This window comes from Colias philodice, chromosome 1 (genome assembly GCF_061535455.1).
Source record: "Colias philodice isolate Cphi_HAF_F1 chromosome 1, ilColPhil1 Martin Lab GWU primary, whole genome shotgun sequence".
NCBI lineage: Eukaryota > Metazoa > Arthropoda > Insecta > Lepidoptera > Pieridae > Colias > Colias philodice.
Window position 1 is genome coordinate 1,374,850 of NC_143086.1, and position 12,709 is coordinate 1,387,558.

Consider the following 12,709-nt stretch of genomic DNA (forward strand, 5'->3'; position numbering starts at 1 on the left):
CAAAATGAGAAAATTAACATAGATAAGTGAGAAGTACTTAAACATACATGACTTTAATAACTACTATGAAACATTCGTCTTATATTCTATAGAAATACAACAAGTAAATATTAAAATTATTCAAACAAATAAATCACCATTTGCACAGCGTCTTGGCTTGGCATTTGGCAAACAAAAATCTTGATGTGAAAAATATAATATATACTTTTAGCCTGGCTTTACAATTACATTTTAATATTATTGAAACCTATCCTCCCCGCTTTGCTCATATAATAACAAATTCTAGATGATACCCTCCAAACAAAGATACTTTACTATCAATTTCTATCAAATTTATACTCAAAGATTTTATCGCTAGCCCCCAATAACTTTACCATATCAAATATGTTAGAAATGTCTCTAACCCAATTGAGGAGGAGGTTTAGGTTAAATAATTGGGCCAAATTTATAGTACCAGATAATTAAATTCTTAATTTTTAATTCTGCAATAATTTTACAAACACACAAGTAATAAAAATTTAAATAACACAATTGAGGCTTAAACTAAACGCACTTAACATTAACCATAAATAAGATACACAATATCAACATTAAAAAATAATTCGCAATATGCAAAAACAAAACACTTTACAAACATAATAAATTGTAAATTATTAAAATTATTTTAAAGCCTACTTAATACAGTGGTTAGATTGACAATTATATTAAGATCTCGCTACACATAGAAGATTTGTATTCATTGAGATACATGTAAACACCGAAAAGATAATTAGGGGTTTCTCCTGGGAGAATTTATTCAGTTGCTGCGGCCTTAGCCCTGTCAGACAAGATATCCATTTTCCTCTTCTCCACCAGCACCTCAATCAGCTTTTTGCGGCACGCGCGGAGGCTAACTATCATCTGCCGCAGACGCTTCAGCTCCTTGTCGTGCAGTTTCTTCAAAGCCAGAGCCAGTTCCAAGTCGGATACCTCATCGTACGAAGAAGAAGTCTCGGTGCTCGAGCTCGTTGTAGAACTTTGCGAAGTAGTGGAGGTGGAACGATCGCGGGACTCGCTCGGCTCTTGTCCCAACTCTCTTGCAGTTTGCTCAGCAACTACTTTTTGAAGAAGCAATATATCTTCATCAGAAGTATCGAAGCTCGTCTCCGTGTCGCTCATGTTGAAATTATTTGAAGTAGCCAGTTTGAAGCCGGTGAAAAACTCAAGTGTTTTATTAATGTTGTCGTTGAAGACTTGTGGTCGTCTCAGCGTTACGATTTGTTCTGTGGTGGTTTTGTGCTTTCTTGTCAAGAGTACGGCTCGCTCAGCTAACGTCAATAGTAATTTGACAACTGTGGCCTCCGTCAAGTGACATTGGTGAAGTCTGTTCTGCTTATAGCTCATAAATTTTGTAATATTTTACATAAAGAAATGCTGTTTGTGTATTATATAGGCATGAATAATCATTTTAAATGATACTACATACTTTACAAATGGATCTTTTAATTATACTTGATTCCTAACAAAACATAAGCGATCAAAAGATAAAAGGTAATTAACATTTCACGTGAAAATCTCATGTATCTAATTATTTTAAGAATCAATCCTTTATTATGGTCTAAAAAATGATAATAAAATTAGAACTGTATATAATAAATTACATAGTCTGTGACCACAGTTTTGACAATTAGTGATGTAAAAATAAATAAACTTCATGTAGGTAAAAATCGAATCTAGTTCACTGTTCCGAACACATAATTTTAACATAGCTTTACTTTAATTGTAAGATATATTTTATTTTCTTAATATAGAGTAATCGAATTAAAACCTTGTTTGTCAAATTACATTTTTTATTATTATTAAAAAATTATTTCCCAACCGGAATATCGATTAACTGACAACGATGTGTATTCCGAATCGTATTTGAAACAATAGAAACAAGACGAGGTACAACACTAGTAAAAAAGTAATCGGGGTAACAGCTTCCGAATTTCGGTCTAGCATTGTTATTTTTATTGGATTTTCGTTGGCGCTATTTGATGAAGCTTTTATTTATGTGAGTTATTACTTAATGTAATTTTAATTTTATGAATTAAAAGACGGTCGATCGCGAACAGTGGTGAAAAAGTTATGTAGCCTACAAAATATGTTAGTGATTTTAAATCATATTTTAAACAACTTTCACCGTAACATATCATTTCGATTCTAACTTTATGTTTAATTTCTATTAAAACAAGGCGGTGTTTTATTGATATAGAATTGAATAGAATAAATTTAATATCATAATACGTGTAGTGACAATTAATTGTTTTCGTGCGGCGCACAATCGGCGGTACCTATTCATACAGTGAACCACTCCTACAAAAATTAACTTTTTGGTTTAATTGACATCGAAATTGAGAAAGATAAATTAATTTTATGTCTAAAAAAAATCTATAAACAATTGCACTACATACTGGTAAGTACGCATGTATAAACTATCAAATTATTTTAACATAAGTATAACAAATAGTTCAGTAAACTTATTGGGTTGACTTTAGAAACGTGCGGCACGAATTTCGGCGCGATTTTAATTTTTATCGATCGATAATGATGCCCCGAAACATACATTAGCGGCTTTTCGTGCGGAAACGTGTAATTACAGAGAAATCTTTTTTTTAATTTTTGAGATTATGTTCAAAATTGTTTGAGTTACATTGACAAAACTACAAGAATTGTGTTTGAAAGAGATAACAAATGTCTTAATGTACATATTAAAAACCATAGTTCATTCAAAAGCATGTTGCTGAGGCTTAGTGCTGAGGGGACAACAATTCATACGGGTTATTGGCGAGCATATGATTGTTTGGGGCAATATGGGTATGTTCATAAAAAAGTTAATCACTCAGACCCAGACAACCCATTTGTTGCCTCTGACCCATTTGAGTCTCAGTGGCATGTTGTAAAAAGATTTTTTAAAAAAGATAACTATAACCGCCCAGCAAACTTCGGTGATAATATTATAGAATATGTGGAGACGATGGGTGGAAAAAAATAAAATGGATCCATTCATTGCCATTGTAAATTGTATCAAACATGTATACAAGATTTGAAAAATAATTATTTAAAAAAAATGTTTTTATTGTATGTATATTGCACACAAATTGTTAATCACAGAACCAAATCTGTCCACCCCGATTCCACGTGGTACTTGTCTGTCATACACTAGAGTGTATTAAAAAAGTCGGAGGCGCGGAGGAGCGTGGCGCTCGCGTGTGCTGAGGAGCAGGCAGAGTCAAGCGAGCCGGAGTGGCTGAGGCTGGTCGCCAAAGGCGACCAAAAAGCCGAAGCTACGAAGGCGAGTGAAGACTCCTGCCTGCAACGAGGTACACGGGGGCAAGCGCCACGTTCTGCAGCGCCGGAGCAGTCAAGAAAGCCCATAATCTTCGTTATATTTCTAACTACATCACTTCATAGTATAAAACAAAGTCACTTTCTCTATCCCTATGTCCCTTTGTATGCTTAAATCTTTCAAACTACGCAACGGATTTTGATGCGGTTTTTTTTAATAGATAGAGTGATTCAAGAGGAAGGTTTTAGTATATAATTTATTAGGTTTAAGTCAAAGCGGGCGAAGCCGCGGGCGGTAAGCTAGTATAAATATAATCTCAAAAAAAATTAAAAAAAAAATAGAAGGGGGGGTTTCCTCACCCCCCCACTTTATAGGGGGTCTCCCCTCACCTCCCCCCTCCCTTTCCCTCCCCTCCCCCCCCTTAATTCGTGCCGCAAATTTCTAAAGAAATACCAACTTATTGAAGTACATATAATGTATGCTCCAAATACAATGATTTTGGAAATAGATTATGAAAAGAAATTATCTAATATTTACGGCGATTATTTTTCCGTCAGGCTTAATTGTTTCAATTTGAAACATAATAAGTAAAATGAGTGTGTAGGGTGTTTAACTTTAGATATATTAATTATTATTGAATTAAATTTTGCCCGGTTTAAGAATATTCTCTTTTATCTTCTCTTTACATATATGTATATGTATTATAATAGAACTATCTCTCATAACTTTGATTTACTTACTCAATTATGTCAAATACAAATGATTGTAAATTTAAAATTTATATAAAAAATGTACTAGTTCAGATAGCCTATTATAGTACTAAGGAATATATGGACCATAATAACCCATGGAGGTTACGCGTAAAAACTACAGAACAGTACTTAGGCATATTATGATAATATATGATGTTACATATGTATGTATTTTGTAAAATTAAATTATAAAACTGACATGATTAAAAAGAGCAACTATGGAGTTTCTTGCTGATTCTTCTCCGTAGATACTGCTTTCCGAATCGGTGGTAAATGTTAATAATATGTAATGATGTTGATGAAAGTGCTTCTAGAAGAAGTCGAATTGAATAAATATTTTTGAGTTTGAGTTTTGAGTTTATGTATAGGAACTTCAATGATCTTATGAATCTATTGAAAGCAATTGAATTTTTTTTATTTGATTAACCCTTTTGAAACCCTTTTTGCATTTCAATAGTTGGTTATTAACATGCTCTTATTAGCTTCACCTGTATGCTTGTATATTTGTTTGTAACTGACTTTGATACACTTTAAATGGCTTCTTAGAAAGAAAGACAAGTAAGAAGACTTTTATTCATAACTACACTTATCAAGGATCAACGGTAATACATACTTCATACATTAAAATTTTATGAGTTTTATCTTATAAAAGCATTATTTTTTAAACTTTATTTTATTATATTTTACCTGACTGTTCCTGAAGTAGTCCCTAGACAATAATAATGCAAGTATGACATGCGTTAACGTGATTTGCCATGTTGCACAGTGACCAAAAAAAATAAGTCATGCAATCTTTTATTCTCTAAGATCTTGCACGACAGCACATAGCTGCATGTCATTCATTTCAACGATCGCTCTAAACAATCATGCTACATGATTCTAACCTGCAGGACAAATAGGATGGCATGCGTGTCATGCATACAATTGCGCATAAATGATTGTTTAGATTCAAGATCGAAATGGATGTCATGCATACTATGTGCTGGTAGCCGATTGATGAGCTATTGCATGATTTGATATATTTGATCACTCATGCAGCATGACAATTTACGTAACTGCAAGTCACGTGAATTGCTCATTACCGTCTAGGGACTACATCAATCGATTATCAGAACATAGTGTGTCTGATATTCATTTCAATCAGAAAGCGATCTATGCATGGCACCATGTAACGGATATAATGCTGCATTACCGTCTAGATGTTAAAAAGTTACAAATTGCAAACAAAGTTATTGAAGTGAAACTTCTTTATCGGGGTTGGAAAAAAATTTAGTGTAACATTTTTTCGTTACGCGTGACATTTTTCCGTTACGCGCCATCTTTTTCTTATCCCTACCACGCGTGATTCAACGTATTTCTGTAAAGTTACATATAGTAAATTATTTTTTGAAAAATAAGGTCATAAAGAAGTTTCACTTCTTACGTGTGTACACTAGTACACGCACACATTTTTTTCTTAATATCTTTTGTAAGTGGGGGATCATTTGATAGGCATTTTTCAATAAAATTTAGATATTTGCATCATTTAAAGTTTACCTGTTGTATTATGATAATATGGAACGTTGAACTAAGATTAAGTGGTTGGGTTTTTAATTCTCTTGCGAATTTGAAACGGCTGTACTGTTAATGTTTTATTTAATGCTGTTAATGTTTTATTATTTCATCCTTTACTTACCTCATACCTGTATCCTGTTTATCTTCATTTTTCACTTTATAATATATTAATTTTTGTATTTATATTTGTATTTGTATTTATTTCCTACTTTTAGTTGCACTTTTTATAATTCTTTGCTACCTATGCTTCTTCTACAATCCAATTGTTTTCATTCTTCAAACTTTTCCTATATTCTAAGGTTGCCTGGAAGATATCGTTTCTTAGCGATAAGGCCGCCTATTTGTACCGCTTCGTATTACCTTGTTTGTATTATTTATGTTTGATTTTGTTTCATGAGTGTGAATTACATTTCCCACAGCCGGAGGTACAAAAAAAATTCAGATTTACTTAGAAACTACATTTAATAATTAAAATGAAACTTTACAAACACGTCTGCTCGGTGCAGACCGGAGTTAAGGAATCATTATACAATATTAATAATTATTCTAAAGAAATCTTAAAACTAACACAGCAAAACTACGCTCGCATTCCGTTCCCATGCGAACGGCGTATAGTCAGCAGTTTGCTGTTAAGACCGGGACATAACATGTGCAACAAAGTGTTTTTATTATTTATTATTATAACCTTTGATTTCGTCGGCTTGCAAGTTTGTTTTCTTCACAGCTTCAAGGGACCGTAGACTTGAATATTCAATATAAATTTCAGCTTTATACATCCACTCTTTCCTGAGAAAAATCGTATTGACAGACAGACAGACGAACAACGAAGTGATCCTATAAGCGTTCCATTTTTTCCTTTTGAGGTTTTTGGAACCCTAGAAATACTATATACTTTGTAAATATGACGTCATCTTACTATTATTTATTAAGACGAAAATTTGGATGGATGGTCGAATGGCTGTTTGTTACTCTTTCACGCAAATAGGTATTATGAATAATTAATTTTGCTACAGAAATAGAGTGTAGTTTTTAATTCGCATACGGCAACTTTTACTTGGTTTGTCACGCGCCACTGTGTTTCATTAGATCAAAAAAATTTCCCTGTGCTGTTTATTGTATTTATCGATCAAGGGATGTATTTATAATGTAAGAGTAGAACACCCACGTGTCAATTTCTTACACTTTATTTTAAAAAAAATGACAAACTTTAGGTGAATTTTTCATGAAAAATATTGAAATATATTCTGAAATCGTAACTGTCTAAGATATTTATTTTAAATAAATATAGTCTTATAAAGCATCTTTGGGCGCATAATATCCAGTTTTTATTTTTGGAAAACTACCTCCGGATACCGAGAAATATTTGTTTTTCAGATTTTCGTTTTTATTTTTTTTCTCCCTAAAAACGCAGAAGTGCGACTTGTCACTAGCATAGAATTATTGCTCGTAATAAGGCCTATCACTCATAAAAAAACCACGCTGCCCTTGATCGATAAATACAATAAACAGCACAGGGAAATTTTTTTGATCTAAGGAAACACAGTGCGCGCGTGTAACAGCCGACACCAGCTAGTGTAAAAACAAAAATGTTCGTATCGTGAAACTGAACGTAAAAGTTAAAATGATTTTCCAATTTGTTTAGAACAAAAATGTAGTCAGGTTTCAATGGTAACAGATTTCACATGCAGGTTTTAAAAAATACAATTTCGTAACTATGTAGTTTTCGTGTTTGTTTATTTTGTGAACACCTAAAACATTATATGCGGAACGTTATACGAGATGAAATGTTTAGTTTAGATCAAGTTTAGATATGTGTATCTATTAAAATCTATGTATTATGTATTTAGTTACGTACCTATACATATAAAATTAATGTCACAGAGTTGGTAGCCTCCGTATCGGCTTGACTCATTATTTGTGTGGTATACCACACAAAACTGACAGTAAACTGTTTTCAACAACCTTCAATAAAAGAAGGGTCTCAATTCGACTGCATTTTTTTCTTTGTTGAGATTTGTTTACCTCAGAACTTCCTCAGAAGTTTCGACTGGGTGAACGGATTTCGATTTTTTTGATTCTTTTTATTGAAATTTGTAGTTAGGCTGTTAATTTTTTTATTTTGCTGTGCTGAGCTGTGCTCCGCGGTTTTACCCGCAGTGCTCCGCTCCTGTTGGTCTCACCGAGATGATATATTATAGCCTTCCTCGATAAATGGGCTATCTAACACCGAAATAATTTTTCAAATCGGACCAGTAGTTCCCGAGATTAGCGCGATCAAACAAACAAAAAACTCTTCAGCTTTATAATATTAGTATAGATATGGTATGGAATATCATCTGAAATATTCTAGTTAAAAATTAAAATTGATTTAACTTAGTCTTTTCTTCACATATTATTTTAAAGTATCAAAGTATGGCTTTATTGAATGCTCATTGATAGGGTATTATACTTGATCAAGGTAGTCCTAGTTAGATACTGGGGTATTATAGCTTATAAGTTTTCTAATACAATGTATAAGAGTAAGAATTTTAAATTCAAAATTACGTATTGAGTTTTTTATACACTATAGCAGCCTGCTCATATCAAACGGTGAAAGAATTTTTACATCGTATACAGTAGTTCATGAGATTAACGCGTTTAAATAAACAAACTATTCAGATATATATTATTAGTAGGTATAGAATATAGATCATTATAATGCAACACGAACTTTTTTCTTTTTCTTTATCTTAGTAAGGAAAAATTCCATACGGGCTTGGTTATTAATATAATTTTTTCGTACAAAGATATTTTGCATATTTTTAAGAATTTATTAACAAACTTATTGGTATTGTAAATCAGCGATGAAAACGGATTTTAATAAAACTTTTTATACTCATACAGAAACGGTGACAATAACTTCATCTTTAAGTTAGTCGTACTTTATCCTATGACCCTAAATCAATAATAAAAAATAAACTAATTCTTTCTAAGGAGAGTGAACAGGTACATTTTAGGGAAGCGCGCTCCATCTTAGGCCACATCTCAGCTTACCATCAGGCGAGATTGTGGCCAAGCGCTCCCCTATTGTACAATAAAAAAAAAAAAAAAAGCTATTATGTTTTACTTTTTTAATATCCTAAAACGTATGAATTGAATTGTTACGATATAAATCATATCTGCCGTGGGTTTATTTAAAAAGTGATTGAACAGTTGACCCGCTTGCCACAGTAGTTTGCTATTCTGACTTGTATCGAGTGTCCTTCTTCAAGTATTCATAACGTGAACGATGTTTCAGTTCTAGCAATATTGGAACTTACATTTTTTTACTTAAAATACAATTTTAGAGAAATGTAATTTCTTTCTGTTTTATGTTACGTTCACATTTTTAATCGGAAATATGTTTCCAATTGGTCTTCAGTAAAAACTCAATATAAGATCTGTTATTTTATAATCACGGACTTTATTACAGCTGTTAAAACTTAACTAAGACTTCCGATAGCATTGTATTTAAATAAAGATTTCAGTATAATTCGTCAGTGTTTAGTGGTAACTGAAGAATAGTAAAAGAAGTTCAAATGTTATAGGTTAGATTTTTAATACCAAATTTCTTATAAATGTGCCCAATTGCTTTTAAATTTCCTTTTTTTATCAGCATAATGTAAATGATAACAATAAGCACGTAAATGAGTTCGTCAGTAGTTAACTTGTCGTTTTGTGAACACGTAATAAAGGTGAAATATCCGCTCCGAGTAGTTTGTAACTTCAAAACATTAAATATGGGACTGAATTTAACTCTTCTACCATATTTGGGTCAGAAAGATGTCAACTACCCTCAATTTAAGTGTCACTTTAATCCTTTGACGAGCCTGATGGGCTGCCAAGTGCTTGATTTTCTAGCAATAATACATCCACATTTATTTGCCAAACGCATTATAAATTATAATGGAACTGGCTCCAATCAAATTAAGCGTTATGCTCGGATAATTGATTTTCATACACGTTTGAATTTTCGACCAGGGCATTAACTATAAACCTTTGTTGGAAATAAATTATCAGCGAAATTGATGGCTTTTATAATGATGTAAAATGGACACTGTTAAATATCATTCAATATCAAATTAAATTACTTTCCACCCACGGCTTCGTTACTATGCACTGCGTGTTGTATGGCCACATAACTATCGCCTTACACTCAATCCCACCCCTTTTAAGCAAGCTAAGGCATAGTTTTCTCCTCACCTCGCAAACTATCTCCCGGTTAAAAAGTATTCACGCTAAAGTATTTCAGTCAGTTTGGGATTGCTGCTAACTGCTATATCGCATGTGCACTGTGAAATCACGTACCTATCTAAGTTGCAAATCGATTTGCTAAATACTGTCCCTGTTTAAATAAAAAAAAAAAACAAATGGTCAAACACAAGAACTTTGATCTTCAGTATAAGTGGATCAGTGGGATCGCTCTTTGAATGTTCAGTCCACAAAGCATCTAGTTTAACAGGATGTGAAACTATCTCCACTTCGGCCTGAACTTAATAAATAAGCTCTATTGAAACTCCGCTATTTTCTATTAAACATAGCATTATTTGACCCAGCACAGGCACAGGCTTAATTGGAAGGTTTGCTCCCTATGCAGCACTTTGAAATTTTACAGAGTTGATTAAAACTTTGAAACTAATAACGAAGTCTAGTGCAATCTTAAGTTGGTATAAAAAATCGATTGGTTCCTTAAGGCGAAGTCCGTAGTGTATAATATATTATGAGTACAATGCGTAATTATAATTAGTTATACGTCGTGTACGTCGTAGTCAGTAGACCGTTTAGGGATTGTTAGCACGCGCGTAACATTGTATGCATCTTTGTGAACCCCAAAATAAGGTCACGTTACTCATTTATTAGACTTCCATTGAAGATTTTTTTTATGAATTATTATAATCGTCACAGTGTTAAGCTTTTACATCTGTTGTACTTATGTAGATTTGTTGTTCTAGTTAAAATAATATTGTAATCAGCTTAGCATTTTTTATATGGCTATTGTGAATTGTTAATTTTCTAGTTATATGTTACTATGTTATGATTTGCAATTTTGAAAATCTACCTAAACAAACATAAAAATTTGGAAGCTATAGCAAGATAATTTTATTCATAGAGTAAGAATATTTATGTAGTATGTGAATTTCGATAAAAGAAAGTATTCAATTCAATTATCAAGATATCCGGAAAAATAGAAAAAGGATTGAGGTGCATATCCTTTGATTCCAGGATAGATTTGTATTTTCGTGAACATATTGAATTAACTCAAAAACGAATATTTTTATCTGTAGAAAACGATATTTCTCTCAGTTATATGAAACTAGATGTGCCCCGCGGTTTTACCCACATTGCGCCGCTCCTATTGTTCTTAGCGTGATAATATTTAGCCTATATCCTTCCTCAGTAAATTGGCTATCTAACACCGAAAGAATTTTTCAAATCGTAGTTCCCGAGACTAGCGCGTTCAAACAAACAAACTCTTCAGCTTTATAATATGAGTATAGATTTGAAAAATGGCTATTTTGTATTTCGGATCACGGGTTCCCAAGTCCCAACACGGGCAAAGTCGACGAAAGTAGCTTGTGAAATAAACGTTGATAGCAAGTCATTTAGAAATAAATGTGTAGAATAGTATACGTACGGTATGCGCCCCGGGATGTAGTGCAGTGTCAATTGTTTTGCGATATAATAGGACGTATGTTTCATCTCATATGTACCTATGTACAGTGCTTCTCAGTTACAGCACTAAGCTATATTATAGCTGTATATTTGAAATCGCAGACGTTCGCATAATTAACCAGAGTACGTGTATCAATTGTCGAAACCTATAGTGCCTATATTTAGTTTCTTGGCGTGATGCTACTATAGCTAGATATTATTATGTTACTCTGAGTATTAATTAATACATAAGATGTGAAAAAGCCTCACTCAAAAGTAAATTAAGGTTCAAGCTGGTGACACAATTTACTAAATCGACCTAAAAATCCATTTCAACAGTTTATAATACCTGTCTGAATGTAGATAGTGCAAAATGTAGATTAACCGTAAGGTTCAATATATTAATACTGCATTTTTGTTCACAGCTAAACCAATGGGCGGTGTCAGTTAAGCGTAAAGTCAAATCTAAGAAGGTCGGCAGCGGTCATTGGATGGCTATGTATTACTACGCGAGCAAGTTGAATGAAGCGTCATGTAGCGGGTGTAATATAAAGGTGAGTCATCACTAGCCAATATTTGTTTCCATAGTCCACTGCAGGGACTGCTGAGCCTCCTATGAAGGTTCAGGCCATAATCTACGCTAGCCAAGTCTGGGTGGCAGATGTTTGTCAGGGACTAATTCCGACCCCATTTTTATTAACATCTATCTATGCAAGAGTATCTATGCAATGTTTACGGCGTTACCGTTACGTCTTATAGCAGTTCTTATTCCAGTGGGGGAAAGTGATAGTGCTATAGATGGCCCGTCTAGCGCTGTCAATTTTGAATACTGGACATAGCACTGCTTTAAGAGCTCACGGTACCCGAGGCCTGAATACACCACGTTGGCCAAGTGTAAGTTGGCAGATGTCATGGGCCCTCTTCACAATCGAGAGCGTTGGCCCAACAAATGATCGTCGATGTTTGCCGCCAATGACGGCCGATCATAGACACTTTACACTATCGTGATTGCCCTTATTCGCCCAACGCTGCCATTGTGAAGAGGACATAATCATAAATGGTCGAACGTTTGATTCTTGAACATGCCAGTTTCCTCACGATATTAGTTTATGCGTGTGGATAATGTGCAGCCAAATTGAAATCAATTATTTCCCGCGTGGTGTTAACTGCTGAACCGCGCTAGAGGTGAAGTGATGTAGATTAAATGTTATTATCGCCTGTATTCATGTTCATACGCTCGACGCTTATGGAATTACGGCGATGGATGGCAGACTGCGAGCTGCGGACGGGTTGACGGTGATTCCCCATGAATATGCATGCCCGTGTAGTGTCACGCGTTTGATTTTAGCCTTGGATTTTAAGTGATTTTTTTGCGAAATGTGCGGGGTGATAATGAATCAATTGTGTTTTAGATCAAGTTTAC

The 12,709-nt window shown here is 33.7% G+C and overlaps 1 protein-coding gene across 2 annotated transcripts in view; it reads left to right on the top strand.

Moving 5' to 3' along the window:
• The first annotated feature begins 1,907 nt into the window (after nt 1-1,907).
• LOC149490967 (ras-GEF domain-containing family member 1B-like) overlaps nt 1,908-12,709 on the top strand; it is a 57,822-nt gene continuing 47,020 nt past the window's right edge. The window contains exons 1-2 of one of the 2 annotated variants that reach the window (XM_089696015.1): nt 1,908-2,035; nt 11,712-11,840. In XM_089696015.1, coding sequence (XP_089552141.1) covers nt 11,778-11,840 — 63 coding nt within the window. In that variant the 5' untranslated portion in view covers nt 1,908-2,035; nt 11,712-11,777. Of the gene's footprint in view, nt 2,036-2,374; nt 2,438-11,711; nt 11,841-12,709 lie in introns of those variants that run through there. The other variant, XM_089696024.1, reaches the window with a different exon arrangement.